The sequence below is a fragment of the Armigeres subalbatus genome, chromosome 2, assembly GCF_024139115.2.
Source record: "Armigeres subalbatus isolate Guangzhou_Male chromosome 2, GZ_Asu_2, whole genome shotgun sequence".
Taxonomy (NCBI): Eukaryota; Metazoa; Arthropoda; class Insecta; order Diptera; family Culicidae; genus Armigeres; species Armigeres subalbatus.
In genome coordinates, this window is record NC_085140.1 from 44,711,501 (window position 1) to 44,726,860 (window position 15,360).

At 44.4% G+C, this 15,360-nt stretch overlaps 1 protein-coding gene across 2 annotated transcripts; it reads right to left on the bottom strand.

Annotated features, from left to right (window-relative positions):
* Positions 1–3,101: 3,101 nt before the first annotated feature.
* On the bottom strand, positions 3,102–14,196 carry LOC134218499 (AP-2 complex subunit mu). Of its 2 annotated transcripts, none has more exons than XM_062697592.1 (7): positions 14,037–14,196; positions 12,871–13,131; positions 12,621–12,783; positions 12,284–12,559; positions 11,754–12,207; positions 11,551–11,689; positions 3,102–5,026 (listed from the first exon to the last, which is right to left on the bottom strand). In XM_062697592.1, the coding sequence occupies exons 2-7, from the start codon at positions 13,045–13,047 to the stop codon at positions 4,919–4,921; spliced, it is 1,317 nt and encodes a 438-aa protein (XP_062553576.1). In that variant the 5' UTR covers positions 13,048–13,131; positions 14,037–14,196; the 3' UTR covers positions 3,102–4,918. The 2 variants fall into 2 exon arrangements, with proteins under 2 accessions (XP_062553576.1, XP_062553577.1); XM_062697593.1 differs by having other exon boundaries at positions 14,033–14,186.
* Positions 14,197–15,360: the final 1,164 nt, after the last annotated feature.

Here is a 15,360-nt window from a genome sequence, read left to right on the forward strand (position 1 = left end):
AGTTCAAGTTTCAGGGGCATTCTCGAGTCCCTTCGAAACGCGTGATGGTCTTTCGTGTCTGCTATTCAACATCGCTTTGGAGGGAGTAATACGTAGGGCAGCTCAAATTTCATCCATTGGCTTCAAAAATATACATGTTTATTCCCAAAATGGTAATATGTTTGAATCAAACATATTTATTTTCAAAACCAAATTAAATCCCTGTTTGTTTTATACATACACTAGTGGGCAGCCCCTCGCTCACTTTTGCAAAAGTAAACAAAAACTCGAGTTCGGATCGGATCCGATCGGAAGTCAGAAGAGGAGCAGGAGCAAGAGTAGAAGCACATGTTTTCTTGCTTCCAAATTGATGACAAGAATGTTTTTCAGGTACAGAAAGGTAAGAAAATGAAATATGATCGTTTGGAATTGTGAAATCTGGTAGTCAAATGCTACCAGAATATAAAAATTAGTAGAATTGATAAGAAAATCTTATGAGTGGTCGAACCAAAACAATAATATCCATGTTCGCTTCAAACATTTAGCTGGTTGAAACAACTTGAAACAAACATTTGATTCAAAAAAAGTTTTCGTTCGCTTCAAATGCGACAATATGTTTGATCCAAACATATTTATTTTTGAGGCCAAAGTAAACTGAATTTATGTTTGGATTTACCTGAAATATGTTTGTTTTTAACGTAGTTTTTTCTGCGTGAGGGATTGACACGAGTGGTACAATTTTCACGAAGTCCGTCCAGTTATTTGGTTTCGCCGACGACATTGATATCATGGCACGTAACTTTGAGAGGATGGAGGAAGCCTACATCAGACTGAAAAGCGAAGCTAAACGGATAGGACTAGTCATCAACACGTCGAAGACGAAGTACATAATAGGAAGAGGCTCAAGAGAGGTCAATGTAAGCCATCTACCACGAGTTTCTATCGGTGGTGACGAAATCGAGGTGGTTGAAGAATTCGTGTACTTGGGCTCACTGGCGACCGCCGATAACGATACCAGCAGAGAAATTCGGAGAGGCATAGTGGCTGGAAATCGTACGTACTTTGGACTCCGCAAGACGCTCCGATCGAATAGAGTTCGCCGCCGTACCAAACTGACTATCTACAAAACGCTTATAAGACCGGTAGTTCTCTACGGACACGAGACCTGGACGATGCTCGTGGAGGACCAACGCGGAGTTTTCGAAAGGAAAGTGTTGCGTACCATCTATGGTGGGGTGCAGATGGCGGACGGTACGTGGAGGAGGCGAATGAACCACGAGTTGCAACAGCTATTGGTAGAGCCATCCATCGTTCACACCGCCAAAATCGGAAGACTGCGGTGGGCCGGGCACGTAGCCAGAATGTCGGACAGTAATCTGGTGAAAATGGTTCTCAACAACGATCCGACGGGAACAAGAAGGCGAGGTGCACAGCGGACAAGGTGGTTCGATCAGGTGGAGGACGATTTGCGGACCCTCCGCAGACTGCGTGGTTGGCGAAGTGCAGCCATGGACCGAGCTGAATGGAGAAGACTTGTATGTGCAGCACAGGCCACTCCGACCTTAGTCTGATAATAAATAAAAAATAAATGATTCAAGAAAGTTAATTTACCTTCCTTTTAATCCTCGTGGTTGAATTTGATGTCCTTATGCAATTATGCATGTTGTTTACCGCTTCCAAAATCATAGGTAGTCCTTTCCGGTTGATGATGCTGAAAATGTCGTCGACGTATCTCCAACATTTCTCGGGTAGTACTCCTTGTCTCTGTATGTTGTCCTCTAAATTCGCCATGAATAGTTTCCACAAATCCGGTGATAGCGGATTTCCCATCGGTGCACCCTTCGTCTGTTTGTAGAGCTTCCTCGGAATGTGAAGTAGTTCTCCTTCATGCATAGCCTTGCCGGCTTTAGGTGCATCTTAACCTTTCTTCGCCATGCTGTTTCCGTCCTTTGTGTTATCAGCCAATCCTCCAGGAGATTCAGATCGTCTTTCACTAGAACGCTTGGGAACAATGCCGCTTTTTCGATGCGTCCTGATTCTAACAGCTTCTGGGTGAACTCCAGGCCAGGTTTTGGGTAGCATAGCCCACTGATGAAACTATTTCTTGCATCTCCTTCCCGGGTTTATGGATCTTTAGGAGAGCATATGACATATGACAGTAGTGGGGTTTATATAGCCGTTAGTTGCTATGAGAGTACATTTTAAATTGTTTTTGTATATCAAAGATTGCTATGATCCAACACTAAAACACCTGGCTACGCAGCAGACGGTGTGTTGCATAATCTATAATATGTTGCCGTAGCTGTAGAAGCAGAAACTGCGGTGTGAAATTTGGTTTTAAAAATCCGAAACCCGACTATCTCTACTAAAAACCTGAAAACCAATGAAGCTACTGTAAAGGACAAGATCCCGGACGAGCTTCTCAAACTTCAATCAATCAATCCATCACATTGTTCATAAATTATGGAAGTATGAAAAACTGTTTTACATGCTGAGACCACTTGACGAGTCCTTCATCGGCGAATATCAAACAGGTTTTCTTAAGCTCACTCCTCACGGAATCCAAGCTTCAAAGTGCTCGCGTTTTCGGGGGCACACCACTCGATACGAAAGCAACGCACAACTGTCATTTTTAGTATTTCACGCATGCTGCGCCGCACTATCACTATCCGCCGATCACTATCCGTTAATTGATTTCAAAGCAGTGATGATTCAGTTAAAAAAAGAGCAGTGGCAGACAATATCCGAACATTGTTCTCTGTCGAAACAATGTCCGAAAGCTCGAAATCTTCGTTTGGAGGATTGAAGCATGGTGCTTTCGCTTTCGAATTTATTCTAACGTGCAAAGGAACGGAATTATAATCACATGATTGGCTATCATGCTCCTGGGTTTTGCGAACGACATCGACCATCGAGCTCTTTGCGATCGATCGCAGGGCAGTAGTGGAGGCTTTTATCCCACTGAGAAGTAAGACGGCGAGGATAGGCGTAACCATCTAGTCTACCAATCAAATCTTTTACGTTGGTTCTAAGTACGCACGGTGCTAGGAGCAATGAGTGAGAGAGTCCACTTTCCTGCACGGGTAGTATCGGATTTAGGGATAAATCATAAAAGAAACACATTCCTATTTTCAACAACTATGTTCATGAGTTTATTCCATTTTATATTAATATGTCAGTTTCTCATGTCTCTTTATATAAGGGAATAGCATTCAGTAGTTTTTTTTACGATCTTGGTATTTTGCATATCGTGTGAATAGCTGTGTTGTATTTTCTGTGGGAGAACCATGCTTCGAATTTTGTTTCCTCTGCAGTAATTCTTCTCATCGCATTGTAACCGATCTAAGCATTATGTTATCTCATTCTAGTTTTTTTTGCAATAGCGAGAATTTCCGTTTGGCTAATTACTAATATAATCGTTTGGTTCCGAGTTAAGGTTCTCCACTCTTGCCAGTAAATCCGAAGAAATGGCCGCTGAAACACAAAAATAGCGACACAAATTCAGGCTATCGTGAGTTACGAATAAAAGCGTACGGATGATGATGATAGTTATTTAAATACACAGATTGGATCGTACTAAGAAACAATAATATCATGAACCCACTCTTTTCGTTTGAAAAACTAAACTGTTTCAGATGATTGCGTCAATTGTTGTTCATTGTTCTGTAAAGATTGTAGTAGCTAGAAAATCAACATAATTATCATTAATGCTAATTTCTAATAACTCCACTTGTTGGTAAATCAATAATTTCACCTGCAACAAAAGAATGTTACATTTGTAAACTCTAAGACAGAATTGAACATTTCGTTAAAACGTATTGATGGTTTTTATTTATGGCCAGTGACTACAGCAAAGTTTTTTTTTGTAATATTTTATTTTATGTTTTAGTTTATTCGTGATTATGATTATGATGCTTCTTCTTCTGCGTATTCTTCCGTTTTGAACATGTACTATGTATGGGATCTGTGATTTTTGCACTTTTGTACACATACACCTTATGTTCGATTCGAATCTTATCATATAACTAGTTTCTTCTACTGGTTTCGACTTTCGGTAACGAGAGAAGACAATTCTCCATGAAAGGTTTAAGTTATAATCAAACTAATGGAATGGATTTATCTTGAAGGAGCAAATCATATGGGAAGCTTCGAAACGAGCAAAACAAGTATTTACATCAAGGACGAAATGAAAGAAGCGCAGAAACTAAGTCTGAGATTCTTGATAATTGTACCGGGATGTGCTCTAATTCCAATCAACATGTCACAGCGCCTAGCTAGTTGGAAGTTAGACACTGTTTCTTGCTTACATGAATGGGAGCACATCACGATAGCTACATTCAGAATAACAAAGCATAACATCTCTTAGTAGGGTGAAAATTGTATCGAATTTTCATTCAATATTACTGCAATTTCTTCTACAATAAACTACCGTCAACCTGCTGATCAGTGGACTAATCCTCTAAATAAATCAAATTGGTCTTAGGGCGATCTATTCCTATAATATTATTGTTACCATTTTTATACTTGTTCATATAATATAGTGTTTGTTTAATTATAATAACGAGAATAAGGAGTTTTTTGCTGATTGCTAGTCTAAGCATACTTTGATAACTCTTAATTATGTCCAATAGTAGTGCTTCAGTAATAGTAGTTCCACGGTTATTTTCTCCACGTTCATTGAAAAATTCTTTGTATAATTTACGCATGTGGGGTGAGCAGTGCGACCTTCGCAGCAAACACTATTTCGTGTCGTTGAACCGAAATCAATTTCACAATATTAACAAGACCGAGCGATATTTCGATTGCCGCCACGCACGAGCTCAACACCCACACACTTTTGTCCTGCGCGTGCATTCAACACAATAATTATGCTTGTAGTGTGCCATCGTCCACGATTATCGAGAGTAAAAAGAGCTACTAGTGCAAACAGTGTGGAGCATTAACACCGCGTTTCGTAGAGCCCGCTGCGGCCGATGTAGCGCACCCATTTGATCACATCATGGTCCGAGTAGTTCAGTTTGGACTCGAATACTTTCAGATAGCGAACCTGGAAAAAGAAAAAAAATCAAAATAACGACAATTTCAATTGTTTATAATTGCTATGTGTTGTTCTTTTATGTATTTTCATTATCGGTGTTGTAGCAGCACAGTTCAGTTCAGTTGTACAACCCTAATTAATCCACTTAGTTTTCTTTTCTTCTTTATTAAAGAAGCTTTCAGCTCTTGGCTGATTCATCTCTGGAGAAATCCACCTAGTGATCAATGCACAGATGGATCGAAATCAAATTTAAGGGTTGCGGATGAAATATCGACGTCATTTGTTACCTTAGATGGATTATAGCAGGGTGATGCACTCTCGAATCTACTCTAATGTAGCGCGCTCGACGGAGCGATTAGGAGAGCTGGTGTGCAAAGAAGCGGTACCATTACCACAAGATCGCATATGCTGCTGGGATTTGTGGACGATATGGATATTATCGGGATTGATCGCCGTGCCGTGGGAGAGGCTTTTGTGCCTTTTAAGAGGGGGACAGCAAGGATTGGACTCACGATCAATACCAGCATAACGAAGTACATGGTCGCTGGCAATCGACGTTAAAGGTGGCTGATCGGAGAGCTTTCGAAGTGTTTGAGCGTAAGGTGCTGTGGACAATACCCTGCGGTAAACAGGAGAACGGTATCTGGCGGCGTCGCTTGAATCACGAATTGTACCAGGTGTATAAAGGGCTGGATATTATTAGGCTTATACAACACGGCAGACTACGGTGGACTGGTCACGTTGTTCGTATGCCGGAAGAACGTCTAGCGAAGATAATATTTAGTAGAGAACCCGGAAGAGGCCGCAGGCTTCGTGGAAGGCCGCATACACGATGGCTTTTTGCAGTTGAAGAGGACCTGAGGGCGCCCAATGTTCAGGGCGACTGGAAGCGATTGGCCCAGGATCGAGTCCAGTGGAGAAGGATACTCCATTTGGCGTAGGTTCATCGAAGAGCTGTAGCCCATCAAGTATCAAGTAAATAATCAATGCACAGTACCTAATACCTCTTCTATTCAAACTACGCGCTATCCTAGCCGTATCCGTTACCGATCGAATTGCTTTAACGGTAGAACGACCTTTACAGAACCCATACTGGTTGCTTCATAAGCCGCCAGCACATTCCGTGTAAACCGACAAACTATTCAGGATCACCCTCTCCAACAACTTACCAGTTGTGTCGAGCAGGCAGATTTGTCTGTATGTCGAAGGGTCTCCTGGGAGCTTCCAGGGCTTAGGTAACAGCACCAGTTTCTGCCGTTTCCAACGATCTGGAAAGCTTCCTTCATCCAGGCATTGTTGGAGGCAACTTCTGAACATATCCGGATTAGCAAGAATCGCATGTTTAAGAGCCAGGTTTGGGATCCTATCCGGACATGGTGCCTAACGTCATCATCGACGGAAGCACGGAGGAGGAACACGATCTACGGGCTGCTCTGAAGCGAATTCAAGAGTTTGGCTTCACCATTCGTCATGAAAAGTGCACATTTCGCAAACAGCAAGTGAAATACGTAGGTCACGTCATCGATGGTTGCGGGTTACGTCCAGATCCAGCTAAGTTCGAGGCAATTATGAAGCTTCCGCCTCCCACAAATGTGTCCGATACGCGCTCTTTTCTGGGGGCTATCAACTATTATGGCAAATTCGTCCCTAACATGCGCAAGCTACGGTACCCGCTCGACAATCTCCTCAAGACTGAGGCAAAATTCCAATGGACGCCAGAGTGCCAGACAGCATTTGAGCAATTCAAGCGAATTCTTTCCTCTGATCTACTCCTTACCCATTACGATCCTAAGCGGGAGATCGTAGTGTCCACCGACGCTTTTTCTGTTGGGCTCGGGGCAACGATCAGTCACAAGTTCCTCTACGGTACCGTCAAGGTCGTCCAACACGCGTCCCGTGCACTCACGAAGGCCGAGCAAGGCTATAGTCTGCCGGATCGAGAAGGTTTGGCCATCATCTTCGCCGTCACGAAATTCCATAAGATGCTTTTCGGGCGGCACTTCCGACTCCAAACCGACCATCAAGCTCTGCTACGAATTTTCGGTTCTAAAAAGGGAATACCGGTATATACTGCCAATCGCCTCCAACGCTTCACTTTGAACTTGCTACTTTACGATTTCGACATCGAGTATGTACCCACGCACAAGTTTGGCAATGCAGACGTGCTCTCGCGATTGATCAATCAGCATGTCAAGCCCGATGAGGATTATCTCATCGCGAGTCTCAATTTGGAAGAAGATCTCAGGTCAGTAGTGTCTAATGCGGTTAAAGTTTTGCCTCTCAATTTCAGAGCCGTTGCGCAAAGCACCCAAGCAGACCGTTTGCTCCAAACAGTCTACCACGGTGTTCAACACGGTTGGCCCCAGTCCAAACTTTCAGGGTCCGACATCCAACAGTTCCAAGCCAGACAGGAATCGCTCTTCGTGGTAGCTGGGTGTATATTGTTTGCCAAACGGCTCATAATTCCGTTGCTGCACCGCAAGCGATGTCTCGAGCAGCTTCATCGTGGTCATCCCGGCATGCAGCGAATGAAGTCCCTCGCAAGGAGCTATGTCTACTGGCCTAGCTTGCATGTCCGTGGCAGCGCGTCCACATTGACTACGCCGGTCCGATCGAAGGCGAGTACTACCTCATCGTCGTAGACTCGTTCTCGAAGTGGCCAGAGATCGTTCAAACCAACCGTATCACATCGGCAGTGACTATCAACATTCTTCGCGGATTGTTCGCTCGACTGGCGGCTCTGTCCCAGTGTGGGGATGCAATGTCAATAAGAAGAAGACGAAGATTAAGGAGACTTTCAGTCCTAGGCTGGCTCGTCTCCGGATGTGCTGTCGAAGTAGAATCGGCGGAAGATCTTTCATTTTTTCTGTCCGTTGCTAAGGACGCGGTGGGCCTGCATAACGCGTTCCATCCTGTTTTTCAGGATGTGGGACAGCAATTTATAATCACTGTTGAGCAGCGATATGGGCCGGTACGCTCGCGCTGTGTTGTCGCCTCCCTTCTTCTTCACTAACACGATGACGCCCTCCACGAAGGCATGGGGGAGATTTCCGTTGAGTGCTTCATTCATAAGCATGTTCAACTCACGGTGGATGACATCGAACATCCGGAGATAAAATTCTCGTGGGATCCCGTCGGCACCGGGGGATCGTTTGGGTGCGCTCGCCCTGATAGCAGCCAGAATTTCCGCTGTTTGTATCTCCTCCATGCACGCTTCGTTCAGTGGGTCGTCCGGTGGGATAACACGTTCGCAAGCAAAATCGTCCCCGTTGTTGGCATTGCCGTCATTTTCTGCTGTTTCTTCTGAGTACAGGCTCGAGAAAAAATCAAACAGATTTGCCTCGATCGCTTGAGGCTCGACGATGATTTCGTCTTCTACCACCATTGCATACACGACGCGTAGTTTCTGCGCTGACGAGTCCAATATTGCCACTTATACTGAAACTCGGCAACGTTTTCTTCGGTTAGAAGATGCGGTCGAAGGGCCCAGAAACCGCGCCCGGGCTCGTGTCCCAGTGGGGGAAGACAAAGTCTGAGCGTTAGCGCCTTGTGATCCGTGAAACAGCAAACGTGCGTGTAGGCCGACTGCAGTTTGTCACGAAGACCACGGCTGACATAGATCCGATCGAGTCGAGATCGCGCGTTTCGACAGACATAGGTAAAACCTGCATCACATGGACACAACTTCTCCCATACATCATGTACAGCTGTACAGCTGTTTTGAGGGACGGACCGATGTTCGGGCTGGACGAATCGCACGCAATTGAAATCGCCAGCTACGATGACGTTCTCGGTGTGGTGGCGGAGATAATAGACAAGCGTGCCATTGAAGAACTCCTCTCTAGCAGCGCGCTGAGCAGTGCGTATACGTTGCAGATCGTTGTGTCGTGCACTCGCAGCGCGATTAGTCGGCTGTCCAGGCTCTTCTCCACGTGAGAGACATGGATGTGCTCCTTTACCGCTACAGCTGTGCCTCTCCTCGTGTGGTCCACATTCGCGAAAACGACAAAGCCAGGCAAGGAAAGCTGTTCGTTCTCGACTTCCTGCAGACACACGATATCGAGGTTTTGGCTGCTTATGAAGGTTCGGCGTGCGTTCAGTTTTGTGGGGTTCGTGATCGTGCCGATGTTGGTGGATGCGAGATTGTATGACGTGAGAGCCATCTATGGAAGGAAGTGCACATCCTTCTCGTCGTCACCGTCGTGGCATCGCTGTTTCTCGCCGGGCGGGCGCCCTCGGCTTCGGCTACTTCTCGTCGATGTGGACAATTCGTCCGTATCGTTGCCGGCGGTTTGATCTTTCGATCGCATTGCGTTTGCTGGCTTTTTAAATATGTCAACCAAGAGCACTTCAGCGGTCCGTGGTTGTGTGCGCAATGACGACGATGAGTTGCGCGCGGTTTGTGTTTGCAACGAACTGAGAGACACCGTTCGTGCAGTTGGAGCAGCAGATTGGATAGCTGTTGGGGTTTTTGAGCCGGACTGTTCGGTCTGACTCGACGGCTGTGGCAGCTCGGGGAAAGCCTCCAGCGATGCTGGTGGTGGAGCGACAGAACGCTGACCTACCGGTTTGGCGCTCGGGGGTTTTGCAACGTTCGCCTTTTTCGGTGGTTGTCGTGGCCCAGTTTGCTTCGCCACGTTCGCGTAGCTCTTCTGGACTAGCAGCTTTTTGTTCTGGACACACGATATGCCAGTATGCGCTTGCTCTTTGCAGTATTTACAAGAGACGATCTGACCCTTGTAAACAATGTAGGCCTGCTGTCCATCGATCGTTACCCATGAATCGATGTTTCGATGGACTAGCATTCGGGCTGACCAAATGCCGAGCGGTATCCCACCGTACTCGAACCCTTCTCCCCATGTTAACTCTCACAGCGAAAACACTTCACCGATTCACCGAAAACACTTCAGAAACTCAACGATTTTTTCTTCGGGACGTTTTCTGGCAGGTCGTGCACTTTAACCTCTACACATCCATCTTCCATGGTGATGCGAAGCTTGTACTTTTTCCCCGCGTGCTCCACTTCATGCTTCTCATCATGTTCTTGCACTATTCGTTGTGCGAGCGCCAGGTTGTCAACCTTGACGAACGCACATTGTTCACCTCTGTGGCACTGTAGTCTCAACACTTCTTCTTTCTTTAGGCCGAGTACCGTACGGCAAAAGCCGTGAACCTTCTCGAATGACGGCTTCACTGGGAAACTCGAATAGTCAATACGAAAAGTATTTTCTCGCCTCATCGCGGATCACTGAAACGCGCGAAGCGGCACGGACGGAATCGAACTTTAACCACTGTAATCGATCACTTGACTTTCCAAGAGCGCAATCGGAAACACGTCTGCACGTCTCAGAAGCTGAGCGGTAACTGTTTGAAAACTGAGGACAACTCTTTATATAACGTATATCAGATTGAACTGTACTTCTTTGTATTTTGAAGTTGGACAACGCCTTACCCGAAGGAGCTGGGTGTCAAATCAGAATCTGAAATTTGGGACCGTCACGAAATCATGTAAGATTTTGAACGTCAATACAATACCGCCTTTATCTTTTGATGGATTTTCGAGATTTATATATCAATTGACTCCGCAACTCTTCAGAAATCAGTCAATTTCGTTGAAATTTTTGATTATTAACGAAAAACTATTGAAAATTTAAACTCTTGTCATACCCAGTAAAAATATCAGAACCAATCAGGCCTTGTTTTATTTTCGCCGGGTATAAAAAGGCCCATGATTCTCGCTCGCGCGACATTCCTGTACGATGATCTATACGGTGAGTGGTCACGGAGAGCGATAACGGAGAGCGCACAGAACGATGGCGTTGATAGCGGTCCTAGCATGGGTGGCGGTGGTTTCTGCATCTGTAGCGGTTTAGCGACAAACTATCGAGTAGCTATCGTCGACGACAGCGGAACTCCTGTGATTTTTTTTGCATGGTTCTGGATCTGGTGTTGTTGCAGGACCAATAAATTGGTTCTTTTCAGGACCACCATTTTATAGAAGGGAAGGTTGTTGTGTGAAGAATTTTGTTCTAAATTGCAAATTAACCGCATTGCGACGCCAGAAAGTGGCCGTCCGTAGCAAAATCACGAACGCGCGTCAGTGGCAACCAAGTAAAAAAATCAAGATTCTGATTTGGTTTTGTTACTGTTTGTGACTGGGAAGGCGAATTATTGAAAATCAATCGTTTTTCAAGTATCACAATTTTATGGAAGCGAAGGTTTAGCCGAGACGAATTTTGTTTAAAGTGCAAATTATAATCGCTTGGTGACAGCAGAAAGCTTCCATCGGCAGCAGAATCACGAGCGTGCGTCAGAGAGATAAAGCTATATGACGATTTTGCCCGACTTTCCCCTACATAAAATACACAATCTCTTGCCAATCTAAATTTATCCGACCAGTAAAAGCAGTATCAACTAAATCTACATTATTGATTTGTTGGCACAAAATGCTAAAAGCGCAGACATCCGGCTCCAATGTCGGAGATACTGCGACAACATTAATTACTTAGTCGAGGATTTCTTTCAAAACATACCTTAAACCCTGATGGTGCAAACGGAACCTCAAAGTTCATTGAGATCGGAGGTCGGGTCCACTTCTTCTTCGTGTCGGTTTCCAGCAGTTCAATTTCAGCCGAAAGCTGTGTTTCCTTCATTCCAGCCATGCGTTTGATCCTGAAAAAACGAATATGATATCATTTTGAAATATACATCAACCGGATAAACAATGGCAACTCACTTCCACACAATGGCATTCTCGGACGCCTTGTACTTGGCCTTGCCCTTCAGACAGATTAGCTGAACGCCGGACGTGTTGAGCGGTGTGGGAATTTTCACCTCGATCTTCTGCCCGAGCAGCGATGGTTTGAAGTTAGACTTGAGCACCACCTTGACTTCCATTTTCGTGCGGCCCACTTCTCGCACCAGCGGAATCACTCGGAATGGCAACGAAATGTCCTTGGTCGTGCGGTAGCGCATCAGCTCAAATTCACCATCCGGTGGAATGAAGCTGATCGAATGTTCCGTCTCGAACTTACTCAACTTGACGCACTGGTGGAACTGACAGTCGTCGATCACAACAACGGGCTTGCCCGAACGAGATGCTTCGTTGTCCGCATTTCCGGAGATGCCGCTGCGACCCTTCGCTTCCATTACGATCTTGTCATTAATGCCGAATTTACATTCAGGCATGCCTAAGGAATATGAGAAAGGTTTTACATACATGCTGGTAGGTTTGTACATCTAGTGCGGAATCCTGAGAACACTCACCGGAGAGGTATGACTTCATAACAACCTTGCCGGCAACGTGAGCCGATAGAACCTGACCCTGGGGACTCATTAGCAGATTGACGTACTCAAGCACATCGAGGAACAGTTCGTTTCGACGATACTTGATGCCCTCGCGACGCCAGCCGATTTGGCCCGTTACCTGTGATGTGATCTGGGCCTGTTCCTCTTTGGTGGCCGTCTTGATACCTTGCTGTGTGATGAACGTCTTGAGCACACCGGTATCCGAGTTTTGTGGATAACCAAAGTCCAGGATTTCTAATAGGATATGGAGGAATGAAAGCTTCCGTATGATTGAACTTTTTTTTAAGTAACTCACCATCTAGTAACTCGTAAATCAGTACGAAATTATTCTTGATGTTCTCCTCAGATATCTTTCCAAAGTACGACTGCATCACATCTATGATTTTCAGCAGAAACTCAAATACCATGGCAGCGTTCACGTTTTGTTTTGTAACTGCAGCCAGCCAAATATTCGCACGCTACAAAATATTGGAAAATTAGGATTCACCGTTGTACGTTTGGAAGGAAACACTCATCATGTGTGATCAAATCTAAACCGCTCTTACCTTAATGTGGAAGAAACTGGTCCTAGCGATGTTGGTCACCGGCGAGCGAACCTGCTGCCGCGCATGGATCACATTCACCCGGAAGGCATCAACGGCATTCCGCCCAATGTCATCCCGATAAACGCGGGAGATCAACACCTCGCCCTTATGGTTGTAAACGAACAGTCCGCCAATCATTTTGGCTGCTTATACGTTGTGCTATGCCTCTCGGATAATAAATTGCTATCGTTGTTCCGAGTGAGTTTACGTTCTCGGTGTCAGCTAGTAAAGTCAAAAGCGAAAAGTAAAAGTTAATTTTGTTATTTTTGATTTTGATACACATATCAATTGGCATCTTAAGAAGCAACTCATAACGCAGATTTGTTAAGTAACAACTGAATGTTCTTACAAAAGACAATTCATATCCTTTCATGATTAAATTCCCTATTTTTGAGCATGAATAAGTGACCATACAGCGATATCCGGTTAGAAAATCGTGATAGCCATTAACGAAGCCATCGAACCGCCCACTTCCATAACAATATTTTTGTATATTCTACTGGCTTCACTGAATGCTACGGCAGTGAGTAAACTGAGCATAATCAGCATCTCACTGATAAGAAATTCCCCAACAGTGAAAGTAATTGATAGAACCAAGAACTGATGTGAGGCAGTTAGCAAACACAGGGCTGCATAAAAAATCCGAATTTTGGGGGCAGTGTTCTGATATTATTTGCTTTTTTCATAGTTGATATGTTTGACACTATTGCATTTAATTTGATCAATTTCGAGGCTAGTTGCACGTCACATCAGATATAAAATCAATAACTATCCTCGCCTGATAGGGCATTTTTTCGATTAGCAAGTTTCAGTTTCTCTGAATCTCTTATTTCACCGGAAGCATCAATTCAATTATCGTCCCACTGGAAGTATCAGTGAAAATATATAAGTGCTATCGTCCTATTTTATTCTTCTGCCTTCGACCATCGTACTACTAATTCACCCGCACCATTCCACCAGCATCTTCTCATCCACAAAGGCACTGCTGCTGTGTCACTTGCCAAGAAAAAATGTCTTCCAGCACGACGTTTGTCAGTCAATCCGCACTCGGACCGTCACTTTTAAAAGGATTATTTTCCGCACAATATGTCCGAAAGTCTGTTCAACTTTGATTTCGCCGTACCTACCAATGTTCGCAGAACTGTTTGCAGCACTTTTTGCACAAAACTAATCCATTGTTGCAGCGAAAATCACCAGAAAACAACCGAACGCGAAAGGGAGGATCGAATAACTTTCCTCCAACTTTTACGATTACGACGAGGCGGACGGATAATGACACAATCGGATTTTCACTCGCGCAAAGGAAAAAAAAACGTTTCATCGACGAATCGATCAACCACACTCAGCCGATGACGTTTCGTTTGCATGAACTCTCACGAATAGCATTTGAAAAAAGCCTGAAGTTTTTTTTTAAAATAGATGATGGTACACTCTGATGTCGTTTTCGTTTTTGAGGTGTAGCAACACCGTTTAGTGCAGCATTTTGCACGGCAAAAACGAACGTTTTGAGTGCAGTTGGGTTTGTTTGTTATGGATACCTGTTGGATACCATAAAAAGAAAACAGTAACAACGGGAGAAACTTGACAACAAACTACACTACACGGTGTGGTGACCGCTTCTTATTCTCTACACACGGCACACTCTGATTTTTACTGGTGCTACACTACTTGTTTCAGTGCAAGAAAAACGCTACACTGGTGTAGCACGAAAATCAAAAACGAACATTTTCGGTGCAAAAGTGTAGCACGAGTGTAGCTACACTGAACCAATACTTCCTCATAAATATAACTGACAAGTGTACAGTCGGGATTCGCTGGTCGGGATCTTAATACTTGGGTCACTTTTTAGTTGGGCCTCCGCTGGTTGGACCATGGCCCAACTAAAAAGCAACCGTACGTCAAAATTCAATGTAAACACGGAAAACGGGATTGGGCGTCACTGGACATCATTTGTGATGTTCAAGTCGAAATACACGTGTTCAAATGGCTGTCAGTTGGCCCAACTAAAAACCAAATCCGTTAGTTGGGCCAAGGTCGTGGCCCAACCAGCGAATCGCGACTGTATTGCTCCCGCCCCTTAACGACTGTCATTCACTTATCGAATGATTTGCATTCGGGTTTTTTCGATGTCGGATGACACGCATCTGAATGAACATCATCCGATGACTAAATTAGTTGCGATTGGTATACGAATGATGTGTAAATCAAGAAGAGAATGATAGAAATATGAATAATAAATGCATTTTTATTTAGAATTCGGATGAAAATCAATTATGATCCAGGTGAAAGATTACTCCACAATTGAGTCCACATTCTACTAGTAATAAAAAATACAGAAACATGTGTATTTTACGATTCCATATAAGTTTATTTTGAAATCAATCCATATTAAACAAAATAATAATTTGGATGTGTATGACACGTATCACATATTTATAAATAGTAGCAGCG

Excerpts from the sequence above, each read along its gene's own strand:
- LOC134218499 (XM_062697592.1), bottom strand. The coding sequence starts at position 13,047 with ATGATTGGCGGACTGTTCGTTTACAACCATAAGGGCGAGGTGTTGATC. Across the intron at positions 12,784-12,870 it reads CCAGTTTCTTCCACATTAAG|CGTGCGAATATTTGGCTGGC; the intron begins GTAAGAGCGGTT and ends AATATTTTGTAG. Across the intron at positions 11,690-11,753 it reads GAGAATGCCATTGTGTGGAA|GATCAAACGCATGGCTGGAA; the intron begins GTGAGTTGCCAT and ends TCGTTTTTTCAG.